Here is a 16,395-nt window from a genome sequence, read left to right as displayed (position 1 = left end):
TAAAAAGAGGGGATATATGTATACGTATAATTGATTCACTTTGCTGTACACCTGAAACTAACACAACATTGTAAATCAACTATACGCCAATAAAATTTTTTTTAAAAAGATATGAAACTGCTTACCAGAGAGCTCTGCGTGGAGGTCTCAGAGGCTTCATAAGCTCAACTGTCGAGACTGAACCCAGGCCCCTGCCTTCGAACCTGGTCCTCTTCTGGTGTTTCCTGTGTTAGCTGGCAGCACCACTCACCACCCGCTGTGCAAGTCAAAAACCTGGGTGTCACGACTCTGATTTGCCCCAAACTTTCCCATACTATGACCCTTTTGGATAACTGGTATCGTGCATGTGTGCATGCTTTGTATTTCTGTTGTTTATCATTTCCCCACTGCCAGTCTGCCTGAATCCCAGTCGTGTCTTAGATTTCAGTTTACATAACCATTCCTATGGAAGCTCTTTCCTGACCACCCCCCAGCCCCCAGCCCAGGCTGGCTGAGGGGCACACACATCTGTCTCAGCATTTAGCACACCCATCCGGCATTGTAATCGCCTCTTGTGTGCATTCCCTCCACAGGACTGCAAGCTCTCAGAGGGCATGGGGCAAGTTTGTCTTGTTCTTTGCTGTGCATTCAGTGCCTGGTTCAACAGACATGTGTGGGATGGAGACTGAGATACAGCAGAGGCTCCCCTCTTACTGGTCCTGCTTATGCCCAGTAACAGCCAGCTGGAGGGCTGCTGAATTGTCACCTGATCTGCCCTTCTTCAGGTCCTCTCACTCCCCTTCCATTCTGTTATTCATAAATAAGTGGGTCTTAGGGTGGGATTGCCCTACCTAAGGTGCTTGGTTGTCTCTGAGTTAGCCTAGTATCCAAATAATTCAGTACCTCTATTCCTTCCTTCCTGGCAATGGGAGATTGTCAATTTCTTTGGGGGGGGGGCTTCCATTTAATCTATGTTTCTTTGAATCACAGCTGCACCCCATCTGTATTTCCTTACTTTTGATTGTATACATACCCATTACATTCCTCCTTGCATATATTTTCCTAAGTAGCATGTTAAAGTTTTTTTCAGTTGTGTTTCAGATAGGGCAGCCTAGAAGCCTGTGGTCACCAAAAGCAGTCTTAGAATTAAGGAATGGCTCCATAGAAGCGGCTGAAAATGGATGGAGGCACATTCTTCCCTGGAGACTGAGGAAGAAAAGCATATATAATTAAAGCAATAAATTGGGTTTTTGAGGTTGTCTGTTTACCATTGTCAAATATAATCTATTTCATGCATTTATCCAGAATGCATAAAATAGGTCAGATTTCATTTTCTTCAGTTTGCTTATTTTCTCCTCCAGTTCCCTGCGTAGACACAGAACTCAGATGGAAATGGGAAGACTGTTGACTTGTGTACTTAGAGAAGGTGGTGGTAAAGGATTCAGTGCACTGGACCCTGGAAATTGGATGCCCGTGAGCAAATAAAAACTAAAAAGAGGCAATGAGGTATCTGGGAAATAGCATGGTGTTTGGAGTCAGACAGATCTGAGTTAGAATCCTGGCTCAGCTGCATTCACTGTGCAGCTTGGATTTCACTCTCGTTCCCGTCTTCCCTGCATTCACTCCGTGCGGTCCTCCCACCACCAATTTCTCTCTCCACTGGGTTCTTTTCATCTGCATATGGACATGCGCAAATATCATCTCAAAACAAACAAACCTTGCCCTCTGCCTTCTTCATCTCCTTCAGCTTTCACCCAGGCTTCTCCTCCCTTTACTGCCAAGCTTCTCAAAAGAGTCGCCCACACTCCCTGTCTCCTCTTCTGCAATCCCTACCCACTCCTCAGTCTCCGATGACCTGGCTTCGGCCCCCACTTCACCACTGACCTGCTTCTGTCACAGTCACAATGACTCCTGTATGGCCACAGCCCCAAAGACCGTTCCTCGCCCTCAGATCATCTGGCCACTCAGCAGCATTTCCAACAGTCGAGCTGCTTCCCTCTTGAAGCAACTTTTCTTTCTTGGCGTCCATCTCATCCCCCTCTCCTGGATCATCCTCCTACCTCTCTGGCCTCTCCTTCTTAGTCTGTTTGCCGGATCCTCCTCTTCAACCTGACATTGAACGTAGGGGTCCTCAGAGTTCAGTCCTTGGGTCCCCTCCCCTCCCCTTCCCATCACTTCTCTTCACTGGTTACACTGTCTCCCTAGTCCTACGGCTTTAAATAGTGGACAGCAACACCAAATCCTGACCTGACCCCACCTCTCTGGTAGACTTCGACCCGGAATATACAGCTGTTGGCTCTCCTCCTCCACTGGGGTAATTCACAAATATCTCAGACTTAACTTATCCAAAAGAAAATCCTTCATCCTTCTCCTTGCTGGGAACAAACTACCCTTCCACTGTCCCTGCCCTCCTCCCCATGTTTTCTCATCTCAGTAAGCACCACCACTAGCTACTCAGATAGAAACTTCAGAGTCATTCCTCACAGCTAATCTATTATCCAGTTCTATTGGTTCCTCTCCAAATTATATCTCGGATCCACCTGATTCTCCCCAGCTTTACTGCCACCATTATAGTGGATCTCCTGATATCTTTTGCCTCCATTACTGTGAAAGCCTCTTAATTCTTTTCCCCACCTCTGCTCTTGCCCTCCCATGCATTTCACACAGAGATATGACCTACACAGAAGATAAACAGACCCAGTGTAAACACTCCTTGGCTTAAAACTTCCAATGTCTCTCTCCATTGCACTGAGAATAAAACAAACCCCTTTTTATAACGCCCAGCAGGGGGAGCCCTACCTCTCTTTCTGGCTTCCTTTGAAACCACCCACTTCTCTCACCTTGCTGGGGATGATCCCTCAGTTCTGCTAAGGACCACAGCCCCTCCCTCCATGCAGCCTTCCTCTGCTGTTCCCTTTGCCTCAGAGGCTCTGACCCCACCCCACCTCTGCCTTCACTCTCTGTGGTGTGTGTGTGTGTGCGTGTGTGTGTGTGTATAATATTAAACATTCAGAAAAGTAAAATCTTATTGTATGTAAATTATAACTCAGTACACATGATTATCAAAAGAAAGAATGAGAAGGAAAGAAAGAAAGAAAGAAAGAAAGAAAGAAAGAAAGAAAGAAAGGAATGCATAACAGATAGCATAAGAAACATCTGGGTACCCACCACTCAACTCTATTTAATTCTAAAATGTCATATTTGCTTCAGATATTTGTCTTTCTTTAAGGAATAAAGTAGTACACAATGAAGACACCCCACCTCTGGATTCCTTCCCAATTCTATTTTCCTCCCTTCTTTCCCAGAAGTAACTCCTGAATTTGGTGTTTATCATTCCCATGTTGTTTTTATACTTTCCTTACATGTGTGTGTATCCATCAACAATACATAGCATTGTTTGCATAGTTAAATTTTATGTGAGTAGTTTTATTGTGGGAGGATTCTGTAACTCACCCAGTTCCTCAGCATGGTTTGTGAGATGGATCCACACTCACACAGGTGGCTCTAGCTGTCATTTCCACGGTGGCATAGTATTTCATTGGATACATACATCTAACTTGATTTATTCTCCTCAAGATCGATAACGGTGCCATTTTCAATTTTTGACCATCATAAACACTGCTGCGAAGAACATCTGTACAGGTCTCCTTGGGCACATATTTGAGAGTTTCTCGAAGGTAAAACCTTAAAATCGGAATTTCTGAATAATAGCGTACTTGCCTCTCCGACTTTACTAGATAGTCCCAGATTGCTCTTCAAAGCGGTTGAAGAGTTTCCACTCCCACCGCAGCGGGGGCATTTCCGGAGCTCCTTATTCTCACCTACAGAGGTGCCGAGCTCGGTCAGGCCTCCAGGGGGCGCCGCGCAGCTCGTTGTGATTCTGGGCGGCCGCTCCAAGAGCGGCTGGATGCAGTTCTTCTTTTCGCTAGTTCGTGGTCTCTTGGCCCCGCAGGTAGTCATTGTTGAGGATGAGATCCCAGAGGTGCATTTAGGGCAGGCTCCAGCCCCTGGATCACTGGAAGAGGGGGCCTTAATCCTCCTCTCCTCCAAATCTTTTCCAAAATTTGAAAGCGGTACAAAACAAAAACTTCTCCATCTTGAATTAAAACCAAAAAAGGACCTAGGTTGCTGAAAGAAACATCTGTATGCTTAACATGCAAAATATAGAACGCTAAAACATTTTAACCTATATGTTTGCTTCAGATGTTTTCTCTTCAAGAACAAAACGTTCCAGTTACACTTGAAATTTTCCTATTTTTTCACCTCCCTGCCTTCCAGGTGGCAGTTAAGATCCTGAGTTTCGGGGCTTCCTGGGTGGCGCAGTGGTTGAGAATCTGCCTGCCAATGCAGGGGACACGGGTTCGAGCCCTGGTCTGGGAAGATCCCACATGCCGCGGAGCAGCTGGGCCCGTGAGCCACAACTACTGAGCCTGCGCGTCTGGAGCCTGTGCTCCGCAACAAGAGAGGCCGCCATAGTGAGAGGCCCGCGCACCGCGATGAAGAGTGGCCCCCGCTCGCCGCAACTAGAGAAAGCCCTCGCACAGAAACGAAGACCTAACACGGCCAAAAAAATAAATTAAAAACAAAAAACAGATGCTCCATCTCTTTAAAAAAAAAAAATATCCTGAGTTTGGTGGATATCCAAACCATTTATTTGTATAAAGTATGTACCCATAAACAATGTACAGTATTGTTTGTTTTTATTTACACAAATGCTATTCTGTACCTAATACTCCTGCAGGTTTCTTTCCTATGCACACAACATTGTTTCCAAGATAAACCTACGTTGATGCCTGTATATCTGGTTCAGTGTTTATCAGTTCTCCTAACAATATATTTTTAGGTTGTTTTCAGCTTTTGGCTATTTAAGCAATGCTGCATACACACTTCACAAGAGATTTTTGTTTTGTTCATGCTTACCTTTGAGTCTCTAGAAGTGTGCCTGGCACAAAGAAGGTGCTCAGTAAACTTGTGTTGAGTTAATGAATAAACGAACAGCCTCATACATGTTTCTAGATTGCTCACATGCAGACTTTGCCCAGAATATACATATAAAAGTGAAGTGGCTGAATTTTCAGGTGAGCTCGGCATATTACTCTCCAAGGCTATTGTTCCATTTTATACATCCCCCAGCAAATTTGAGAGTTTTCATTTCCCCCTAGCTTCGCCAACCTTGGTATCTTGAGATATGGTGTATATGTGCGTCCAACCTGATGTATATCAAATCATATCTTCTTGTGCTAATTTGCATTTCCCTAATTCCTTTCTGACTATCCCCCCACCTCCCGCCACCAATTGACTTCCTTTGTGGCTTCCAGGTTATCAGATTAGCAGAAGTAGGTTGGGGTGGGTTGAGGGTCACTCATAAGCTCTCAAGGGGGCAGCCTGACTCCTGAATGGGTCTGGACCTCTCCATGTATTTCCAGCCTCCTTACTGTCCTGGAAGGTTTTGAATACATGTGCCACATCCAGGACCTCGGGACTGAAGAGCAAAGTTGGAGACCCTGGGCACCCTCCCAACCCAGTCCCACCTTGAGCTCTGAAGCCTCCTGTGAGGGGTGGGAGAGGGCTCTCTGGGCGCCCATGCTGGTCTGTTATTCTCCAGGTCTCCAGCTGGAGAGTGCCAGCCAGGAAAGCCTGGGACCCAGGGTGCTCTGGCATTTGTAGCAGCCTTGACGCCTCTGAGGACACTGCATGTTCCCGTGGTGGGAGCTGTCTTTGGCGTCCCTGGCACTACCCCTCCTTCACACACATCATGCCCTCCACTTACAGGAGAATATGCCATTTGGTCTGTTTGGCTCCTCAGTATTTGACAAATTGACCACTATTTGGAGAAAAGAAGACACGTTCAAAGGTAAGGGGATAGATGTAATGGGAGAGAGGGCTGGGGAGCAGGGGTGCAACTGAGGAGGAAAGTTTGAACTCACGGGTACCCCTTGGCCTTGGGACAATAGGGAAAAATACTGGGCCGCTGGGCTGAATGTAGCACCGGGGGTCACCACCCCTGTAGGCCTTTGAATAGGGTCAACAGCCCAAGACGTAAAATGTGACACCAGTGGATCAGCCAGAACAGTGGGTGTGCAGGAGCCACTGCCAGCTGCCATTGGAAAGGCCCACATTTTTAGCATGTACGGATGACACGCACTTGAGATCCTTTCCCATTTGAAAAGCATTAAAAAATCATAACCTGCAAGCCCAGAGGATGAGCACTCTGATTTAACAACCCTTTTACTTTCTTTTGCAAAGCATTAAAGTCATTAACTTCCAGCAAGCAGGGACAGGTTCTTACTTAACTCCTCTCTTCTGAAAAGTCTTAAAAATCAGCCGCGGTGAGACCTTGTCTCTCATTGGCAATGTTAAACCATAAAGCACTGTACTGCTGCTAAGTAATGGGGCCATTCTGTCACTGTGTGACTTAAGAAAAATGGAATCTAGTGACATGTCTTCTGCTCAGAAGCCAGTGGTGACTCCACTCTTTGGACCAGATACGATCCCATTGGTGTTCTGCTGCCCTTTCACTGCCTTAATCTAACCATGTGTTTTCTGCTACCCACTGGATGAGGTTTTGCCCTCATCCATGCCAGCTGACTCCCTACATCTTTCCCTCTCCCTCACTGCCACCCATTCATCTTGCCCATCTCTCTCTAAGCCTCCCTATGTGGACCTGACGTATAACATTCATATTTTTAATAACATCCAAATTTGTATATCCCTTTAGGCTATCTGACCACACCCTCCACATCTCACTGAAGGTTCAACTTCGTGAATTCTACCAGATGCACTCCTCTTATCTCTTTAATCACTCCATCATTAAGTATTTATACATTGCATCTTTTCTAATTGTTTGTGTCCACCTTTGCATGCACACTTGGGGTGTACACGTGTAATGTATTCCCCACTATATTATACAACTCCAAAGTTTATTCTTTTCTTCCCATTTCTGTGTCTATGTGCAGATACCCAGGCAGGTGACGGCATGTCAATTAGTCAGTTGCCACATGCTTATTGAGCACCCAGGTGCCAAGCACTGTGCTGGATGCTATGGGTATGGGCACAGTCCTTAGACTCTAGTAGGAAAGAGAGAAATTAAACAACTGAGTGAATCATTATAAGTGAGCAGAGAGCTGCAAAGTAGAAGGACAGATGCTTTGGTAATATGTATGAGTATATGTGGAGGTGGTTGGACGCCATTCCCCAGGAAATGATGTTAAACTGAGACCAATAGTAGGGGTAGAAGTTGGGAGCTAGGCAGAGCTGGGGAACAAATCATTTCAGGCAAAGGGAATAGTATGGGCCCAGACTGTCATGCAGAGAGAGCATAAAGCATCTGGTAACATGCAGGAAAGGGTTAATTTAGCTGGCGTGGGTTGCCCCAACCTTATACATTCCAAAGGTCTTCAGGACCACCCCTGGACCAGCTCCTGCAAGATGACTTCTGAGCTCTTGGAATATCCTGCCTGATAAGAATGCCTTTGTATATCTGAGACCTTGGGCCAGGTCAGATAGTCTATGCTAACAAAGGGACATGGTGAATCCTTGTTTTTATATGCTGAGGCTGTTTGGGGCCTTCCATATCAATTTGACCTCTGTTGGGGCTGGAGACTGAGGAGATAAGGTCAGTTATACAGGTGTTGATTACATGATACATGATGACCCTCAACAAAAACCCTGGACACCACAGCCCAGGTGAACTACCCTGGTTGGCAATATTTCTTATGTGTTGTCACACATTGCTGCTGGGAGAATTAAGCACTGTCCTTGCAACTCCACTCAAAGAACGTAACTGGAAGCTCCCACCTGGTTTCTCCTGGACTCTGCCCCATGTGCCTTTCTCCTCTGCTGACTGTAATTTGTATCCTTTCACTGCCTTAAACCATAATGGAGAGGATACCAGCTTTTCTGTGAGTCCCCCTAGCAAATCATCACAACCAAGGGTGGTCCTGGGGACTCCCAACACAGGTAGAGCAGAGAGAACAAGGGCTGTGGGGGGAGGGGAACGACTGAGGTGAGGAGAGAGATGGAGAAAGAGACTGGATTCCTCAGAGCCTTACAGGTCATGATCGAGAATGACATGGTTCTGCCTGTGGGCTTGATTCCAACGTGGTTACTTTATTTCATTCTATTCCATGGCCCTAGGCTGCATCCAGCCCTGACTAGATCTCACAAAAGGTACCTACAGAAAACATGCCAATCAGTGAATTTGCTTGGTGTGGGGTTGGGGGGAGCCCAAGGGCACATAAAACCTACTGGAGGAGATGAGCAGTGTCACCTGTCCGGATGGCTGCACCCATTATTTCCTGTATGGCCCACCTTGGGTTTGAAGCAGTTCCTACTCAATATATATTGGTAAAGAAGAAACAGTGGTGTGTTTATTATAACAGCTTGGGGGAAAAAAAAACCCAGAACTGTTTTCCATACTGAATCCCACATAATGAAAACTCAGAGGTGACATCACCAATCTGTTTCATGATCACATATCCATGGTGACAGAATAAGTCAAGGGAAAAATAGGGTGAGAGAGTGGTTGAAGCGATTTAAGCAATTTGTTGGCACAAAGGACTCAGTTATCAAGGTTGCAAATAAGTCATCAACTTCAGGCATGAACGGGCACCAAAGTGTTTCTCAAATTTCTGCTTGCTTGGACAAGCATGCTGCCTTCTCAAGAGTATGCCTTGAATCCTTAATAGCCGGAGAAAAATTTTAAAGTAATGGAAGAAGTACTTATGTAACTCATTTCTAAATCAACAGGGGACTATATTTTTGATGGTGCAGGAGGCTTGAGGAAGAAGCCTGTTAGGGATGATGGCTGTGCCTGCAGCCCAACACTCCCAAGTCAGATAGGTGCTCCCGAGGCCTGGGGCAGCAGCAGGGGGTGGGGTAGCCGTGTGATCTCAGAGCCACACTGATGGCCCCGTCAGCCAAGTGCCTCGATTCTGGAGAACACAAGATGCTGTTATGCAATTTCTAATTACAACGAACTCTCTTCTTTCTGTTCCCAAGAGGGAAGGCAGTTTATACTTAAACACAAACCCAAGTTTGAACCCTGTTCTAGCTATGTAACTTTGGGTGTGTTATTTAAACTCTCTGGGCCTCAGTTTACTCATCTGTGCACTGGTCATTATGGGACCTTGTTCATAGGGTTGAAGACTCGATGAGGTAATGCCTATAAAGCACTTGGCACAGTGCCTGGCATGCATTAAGGGCTCAAACAACAACACAACAAGAAAGGACGTTAAGGTGTTTAGTAAGTCCTCAGACATAAAAAGACATTTTCGAGGGCTCGATGCCAGTCACATGTGCCTCAAGATTGTCATGCTGGGTGAGGACATCCACATGCTCTGAATGAGATACTAGTGGATGTGACAGACGTGCCCTAAGGAATCAGCTTTACTATTTTGGCCTTCAATGCTTGGGCGGCATTTTAAACAGCAGCCCGTAACTCAGGTGCTGCTGGCTTCAGGGTCAGATGCAGGGTTGTTCTTTGGCTTCCTAAGACGATGAAGAGAATGGATGTCGGAGGCTGTGCTGATAAAATGGCCCTCGAGGTAAAGTTCTGATCATGAAGACAGACCCCCGTGTAACTGGAACTAGGGGGAGGTCTTGGCAGGTGCGATGTCTGGTGAAGGAGCATGAGTCTGGACTTACCACTTGGGTTTGATCCCAGCTCCTTTACTACAAGTGTATGAAGCTCCTACACTGCAAGTATGAGGTGTTGGGCAAGTTACTGGTCTCTAAACCTCAGTCCCTTCATCTGCACAAAGGGGAAAATACTTGACTTGCAGAGTGACTTTAAGGATAAATTGATACAGTGCAATGTATGTAAAACACCTGCTATATGGTAGGCACTTCATAAATGATGCTATAAGTAAGCAAAGTACAGTCACAGCAAAGCATGAAATGCATTAGTGGTAACTGATATTGTTTTGTGACAAAGCAATCCTGTGTGACCAAATTAGTTTCTTAGAAATAACGACAAGATACAGACAGCAGGTTTGATGTGAAGCTTGGCAGATGAGGGCAGTTCATTCTGGGAAATGGCTTATGGTTTGGATCAAATCCCTGCCCCGGGTGACATGTTCATCACTGCCCTGGGAAGACCTGATCTGGGGGATCATGGGGGACACGTGGAGAGGGTCTGCATGAGGACCAGACCTCTTAGCCAGTGACGAGCCGCCCTATAAGGGTGATGACAAAGCACAGCTCCAAGAGAGGTGGGGGGAGCCGCAGTGAGTGCGCAGGATGTAGCCCTATCTCTGCAGTGGGAAGCTGTGTGCTGGGACACGTGGCCTGGGAGGCAGTCATGGAGCTTGCAGCCCAGAGAGCAAGCGGACCCCAGTCCAGGCGTGCTGCCGGTGAAGTGGAGGTGGTGAACCAGGCCAGGGAGGAATGCTCTCAAAGAAGGGCTCCTCCTGTCCTGACTCCAGTTGCTTCTGCATCAGAACAGTTTTCTGGGAGAGGGGCCCAAGAGGTGACGAGGGCAGAACCCAAGTGATAAGGGAGATGTTTTCTACACAGAAAAGCCTCCATTCAGCAGGGAACTCAGATCACATGTCAGAGAATAAACATGAATTAAACTTTAAAAACATGGGGGTGGAAGCTGACATTACAGCTATGCCCACCAGCAACTCACTGAGAATAAAGCCCTCCTGCGTGTAGAAAGTTAATGGTGTCTATCAACCTCTTGGAAACCCAGCCTGGGGAGATGAGAGGGACTGGGGACAGGTACCAGACACTGCTTGAAAAGGTAACGGTGTGTGATGGGGTTCGATTGGCCCTTTCTCCCCTATGAGGATGTGTGTGTCCACAGGAGAAATCCCCACGTATGCTCCCACCTCTACTCCCATAGGAAATGAAAGCCTATGGTCGCATGTGGCGCTTGTTGGTCTGATGAAGTGGTTTTCAACGGGGGCCGATTTTGTCCTCCCGGGGGACGTTTGGCAATGTCCGGGGACACTTTTGGTTGTCACAGTTTTTTGGGGGGGCATGCTACTGGCATCTAATGGGTAGATGTCAGGGATCCTGCTAACTACCTTACAGAGCACAGAATGGTCCCCACAGCAAAGAGCTACCCAGACCCTAGCGTCAGTAGTGCTGGCGTTGAGCAAGCCTGGTCTGATGCGACGCGGAGGTTCTTTGTCAATGGCAGCGGCTTGTTCCTCTCACCTGTCATCTCAGTGTGGGGTAGAATGGGGAAGGGTCGCAGCTAGTCTGCGATGCCTCTTTGGTGGCCATATACAGAAGAGGGTGTGGTGCGAAGGCAAAAAATTGGGGGGGGGGTTGCGTGGGAATGAGCCCAAAGAGAGACTCAGGCTAACCTCTCAAGGTAGATGGAAGGCCAAGGGCAGAGTTTTTCATTTCAAGTCAACTCTTACTTATTTAAAAAGTGATTTCCTTAAGCACATAATTGTATGTTTATTTCCCTGAGGAACTCTTGAGGCAGAGGAGACCTGCTGAAATTATGGGGATGCAGGCTGCACACAGCGTTTTAATGGGGTTAGAAAAATTTTTCCTCTCCTTTGAGAGAGGCTTGGGAGAAAGAAAAGGGCAGGTTCCTCTCCTGCAGGGCAGAGGATGTGGGGGGATGGAGTTAAGATAGGAACGGAAGGGCAGACAACATGAGGAACGGTTGTGTGACCCCAGAGGGTTGGGATCACAGACAGAACTCCGGGGTGCAGCTTCAAGCCTGCTTCTTCTCTCCCCCCATCCTGGTAATTGGAGGGAAGGGATCCAGGAAGTGGGCTGTTCATACCCTTCCTGCCCCACCACCTTCGCGTGTACACGCACACACGCACACACACACACACACACAATCAAAATACTCCTTTGGAAGATGCTCTGGTTTGCATCAGGAAACAGAATGGGTCATGCTGATGTGGGAGGAGTGGGTGCATGGGCAGGGCAGAGGGGACTTTGATGAGCAGAGGGTAAGGGCTTCAGTGCTTCCCCTCTTCTGCTACTTCTCACTCCTCTGTTTTAGCCTGAATGCTTGGAACTGTAGGTTCTTCTCTTTGAGAGAAGTCCTCACCTGGGTGAGCTGGGTGGGGACCAAGGGAACAGAATGAAGGAACTGATTATCCAGATTTGACACACAGAGGAAAGGAGGGGTGGGGCGGCGAGGGCACTTTACAGTCTTTCTCTCACTGCTAGATTGGCAAGACTCTGACTAATACTCCTTTTGTCTAAGAGGGTTGGAGGAGGGTTGAGTTGGGTGGGCGGCAGAGGAAGGAAGATGCAGTGAGGAGTGGGTTGCCTGGAGCTGGTGGTGGCCTAGGCCAAAAAGGCTGGGGTCTGCAGGGGAACCCTTGCCTCCTCCCTCCATGTCTCCATTGGATGTGGAATGCATGTCTGCCATAATACCTATTCCATGTGGTTGGAATCTGTCGTGCTCCCCTCCTCCAGCAGGCTGTGAATCATGTCCCCTTCAGCTGGAGGGCCTCTGCATCTAACATAGCCTGGTATACAGGCACTCAGTACACATTTCATGATGAATTCCTACCTTATCCATCCTGGCCTGCCATTACAGAAGAGAGGACAGGAATTCAGGCAGGAGTTATAGCAAAAAGAGTCCACCTGGCTAGTCTATCCCATTCATCCTATCTCTCGAAGCTGCAGGTGTGGTGGTGGCGCTGGTAGGATGGCATCCAATGGGGAAGTGAAGGTAACATCTGAGAAACACGGCCAAGGTTCGAAGCCCTGAATGTCTTCATTTAATCATCAAATATCCTCTGCATACCTGCCCAGAGAGGCTGGGTTCTGGCATTCCTCAGCCTCAGGCCATGGGGCAGCATAATGGGCTGGAGGTCACAGGTGAGCGGAGCAGCCTGAGGCTGGGGAGAGGCACCCAGCCCCTGGGAGATGGAGACAGTGATTATCTGTGAGCACAGCATCCAGGCCTTCTCTGTCTTAAGAGGGCTAAAGGGATGACACACGTGGGGCATGCGGGCCTGGACTGAGGGGCTGTGTCCACAGGGGCCCTCCTGGCCTGCGAGCATCAGAGACCTTGGGCTGCCAGGGATTTGTTTCCTTTTCATTGACCAGCTCCCCAGAAGACACATCAAATATTATTAGAGAGCAGATACATAAGAGTTTCAGCATCTTTAAAAGGCTGAAAATGTGTGCTGTAGTCCTGGCACATACTTCCACTTTCCAGAAGTATAACTGTGTGCCTTTCTGAGCCTTGGCCGCCTCATCCAAAGAAGGGATGGCCCTTCTGCCTTCCCTTTATTATGGGGCTATTGTGAGGCGCAAAAAAAGTCGCAAAGTGTGGGAGCACTTTGTAAACTTAAAGTGCTATGCAACGTGAGCTGGTTCTTTATTTATTCAAGGCAGCGGCAGAGGGACACCCCACGCTGGTGCTGCTGCAGCCATCCTCCTACCAGGACCTGCCTGCAGGGAAGGGCTACTTCTGTCTTTTGAGCCAGCCGAGCGAGCGCTGGAGGGCTTAGCACTTCTAGTTCACTTCCGCGTCTCTGGCCCCATCTAACACACAGGTCAGGGCCGCGGGGGACCTGGCAGAAGAGTGCTGAGGTCCCTTATTTCCTTCGCTGGTAGAACTGGAAGACCGCCTTCTCTTGCTCGTAAGTCTCGATGGAGCCGGGTCGAAGGCGCCGGATCTCAGCGATGGCGTCCCCTGCAGCCAGGCCCCGCTCCTTCACCAGGTAACAAGCCAGCATGGTACCCGTGCGGCCAAAGCCCAGGGCACAGTGCACTCCCACCGCCTGCGAAGGGGGAGCTGGGTGGGGTGGAGCTCAACGCCCTCCCAACACTCTCCTGACCCTCACTTGTAAAATACAACCAGGTTGTAAAGATGTAGGACAATGAAGAATGAAAATATCTGGTTAAGAATTTATTTTATATTGCTTATATGTTGAAATAATATTTTGGAGTTACTGGGTTAAATTATATTATCAAGATGAAATTCTCCTGCTTCTTGTTTACCTTTTAAAAATGTGGCTCCGTTACATTTGGACAGAACCTTACTCCGGAGACTGCTCAATACCCCCTGACTTCAACCCCCATCTCTCCCAAGTCTGTTCACCCTTTCTCCTTCACAACTCACACATCAGCTGGTTCTTCGTTGCTTCTCCTCGAGCCCAATTCACACTGCTGGGCCCTCTTTATACTCCTCCCCCTTGCCGCCCCGCCCCCCTCCCCCCCGCCTCCGCCCCGCTTTGGCTTTCTGTTCTGGTTGCGATGGTCTCCTGGCCTCCTGGCCCCACCGTCTCCCTCCAGTCTCTCTCCCGGAACTCAGCTAAGTTATTCCTGGCCCTGACCTCCCCAGCTCGGCGTGTCCCCGCTGACCCCACCCAAGCCCCTCCCTCCCGGCGCTAACCCCGCTCACTAACCTCTCCCCGGGCGTTGGCCTCGTCGACAATCTTCACGAAGCGGTCGATCTGCTCTGGGCCCGGCGAGCAGAAGTCTGGGATGCGCAGTCGGTGCAGGGTGAGGCCGGGGCAGCTGTCGCTGTGCGGGGGCCCGCGCTCCGTCAGTGACACCAGGTGCCGCACACCCTGGTCCAGCAGGAACTGGTAGTGGGCGGGGAGCCGGGGCAGGGCCAGCCCCGCCAGCCGGCCGGGGAGCACCCAAGAGAAGTTGGGGGGCTGCATGCCCATGGCTGGGGGAGGGCACAGAACAGCGGGTCACCGGGGGCGAGGCCGGCGCGTCCCGCTCCGCCCACCCGCCCCCGGGCCGGGTAACCTTCCACCTACCTAGCACTGGCGCCTCCTGGGGCCACGTGGTGTTCTGGACACAGCCTGGGTGTCGTCCTGCTTCGCCTCAGGGGATTGGCCGAGGCGCCTGGGGGGCGGGGCTAGAACACCCAACTCCGGGCTCCCAGTGACCGCCGGAGCATTCTGGCCCGGCCCCAAGCAGAACACTCGTTGATTGGTTGGATAGTCAATAATGGGCGGGATTACTGCAGCCGTGTGCACGGGGATTGGTGGACCACGCAAACAGCCAAGAAGGAACACCTAGAAGGAATTAAGAATTGTTTTCTGTGGATGAAGCAACCCCTGGTCGAGCTCTGCTGCTCCCTGGCGGTCGGTGGGAATTATTGCATCACTGGCCAACTGCCCCTGCTGCCCAAGGGCCTGGCCTTGTCTTAACTTTCTTCACAATGGATGCCCAAGGGTTTAAGAGATGGCAAATCTACATACGCCTGGTGGGAGGAATCGTCTCTACAATAACTCTAAGTCATTATCAGTGACTTTTTTTTTTTTTTTTATAACTTTATTTATTTTATTTATTTATCTTTGGCTGCATTGGGTCCTCCCCGCTGTGCACGGGCTTCCTCCAGTTGCGGCGAGCGGGGGCCGCCCCTCACCGCAGTGTGCAGGCCTCTCACCGCGGCGGCCTCTCCCGCCGCACAGCACGGGCTCCAGGCACGCGGGCTTCAGCAGTCGTGGCACGAGGGCTCAGTAGCTGTGGCGCACGGGCCCAGCCGCTCCGCGGCACGTGGGATCCTCCCGGACCAGGGCTCGAACCCGCGCCCCCCGCACCGGCAGGCGGACTCCTAACCACTGCGCCACCAGGGAAGCCCCTATCAGTGACTTTTTGAACTCATCCAGTAAGCGGGAATCACCACTGTACAGGGAACTATTCTTGTTTTTCCACTGCTGGAATTATTAAAAAAAAAAAAAACAACAGTGTTTCTGCCATCTGGTGCCCTGAAATCGAACCTGGGAGAGTAATTATGTAATAATAATAACAACAACAAAAACAGCAACAACAACGACAATATAAGAATTAGCAAATTGAGCATTTACTATGTGCCAGGTATTTTTCAAACTGATTTAATTGCCACAATAATCTTACGAGGTGGGTAATCTATTTAACTATCTTACAGATGAGAAAAATGAAGCTCTGGAGAGGTTCAGACACTTGACCAAGAGATGACTGATGGCGGGGGATTTGAAACCAAGCAGCCTGGCTCCAGAATCTTTAACAAAACAGTATTGTATTCTAAAGTTAAATAGAAGGTTACTGCCTCTTTACCTAACCATCCTCATGCCCCTCAGCTGGGTTAAACAGTTGCAGGATTTGTTAATTTTTCTTCATATCTCCTGATTCTCAGGTTCTGTGAGTCACCTTTCCCTGGGGAGGCTAGGGTTTCTCTGTGTCATTCATAGCAGGTGGGGAACTAGAGCTGAAGACAGTGTCTTAACTGTGATCTGACTGGTTCATATCCTCATCTGAACAATGTGCTTCTAGTGATCAGACTAATTATAATTATGAAAATAGTTAACCCTTATTGAATTTGCTTATGTACCAGGCCTGTGCCAGGTGCTTTCTGGAAGAGCCACATTGGGAAGGTATTTTTATATCTCTTTTGCACATGAGTAATCTGAGGCTTAAAGAAGTTTGTTAACTTAGCCAAGCACACACAGCTAGTAAGTAGCTGGGCTGGTTGAGCCAAGG

At 48.8% G+C, this 16,395-nt stretch overlaps 1 protein-coding gene across 2 annotated transcripts; it reads right to left on the bottom strand.

Annotated features, from left to right (window-relative positions):
* Positions 1-13,252: 13,252 nt before the first annotated feature.
* On the bottom strand, positions 13,253-14,768 carry DUSP23 (dual specificity phosphatase 23). 2 transcript variants are annotated; one of them, XM_068538296.1, is made up of 3 exons: positions 14,688-14,768; positions 14,325-14,593; positions 13,253-13,697 (listed from the first exon to the last, which is right to left on the bottom strand). In XM_068538296.1, the coding sequence occupies exons 2-3, from the start codon at positions 14,589-14,591 to the stop codon at positions 13,512-13,514; spliced, it is 453 nt and encodes a 150-aa protein (XP_068394397.1). In that variant the 5' UTR covers positions 14,592-14,593; positions 14,688-14,768; the 3' UTR covers positions 13,253-13,511. The 2 variants fall into 2 exon arrangements, with proteins under 2 accessions (XP_068394397.1, XP_068394398.1); XM_068538297.1 differs by having other exon boundaries at positions 13,253-13,628.
* Between the last annotated feature and the right edge of the window lie 1,627 nt (positions 14,769-16,395).

Source organism: Eschrichtius robustus, chromosome 3 (genome assembly GCF_028021215.1).
Source record: "Eschrichtius robustus isolate mEscRob2 chromosome 3, mEscRob2.pri, whole genome shotgun sequence".
Taxonomy (NCBI): domain Eukaryota; kingdom Metazoa; phylum Chordata; class Mammalia; order Artiodactyla; family Eschrichtiidae; genus Eschrichtius; species Eschrichtius robustus.
The sequence above is the reverse complement of the archived record's forward strand: the minus strand, read 5'-3'. Positions and strand labels throughout refer to the sequence as shown.

Bases quoted from the DNA above. Each gene is read 5' to 3' on its own strand.
- DUSP23 (XM_068538296.1), bottom strand. From the start codon at position 14,591: ATGGGCATGCAGCCCCCCAACTTCTCTTGGGTGCTCCCCGGCCGGCTG. The intron at 13,698-14,324 runs GTTAGTGAGCGG...CCCCCTTCGCAG, and splicing joins AGGCCAACGCCCGGGGAGAG to GCGGTGGGAGTGCACTGTGC.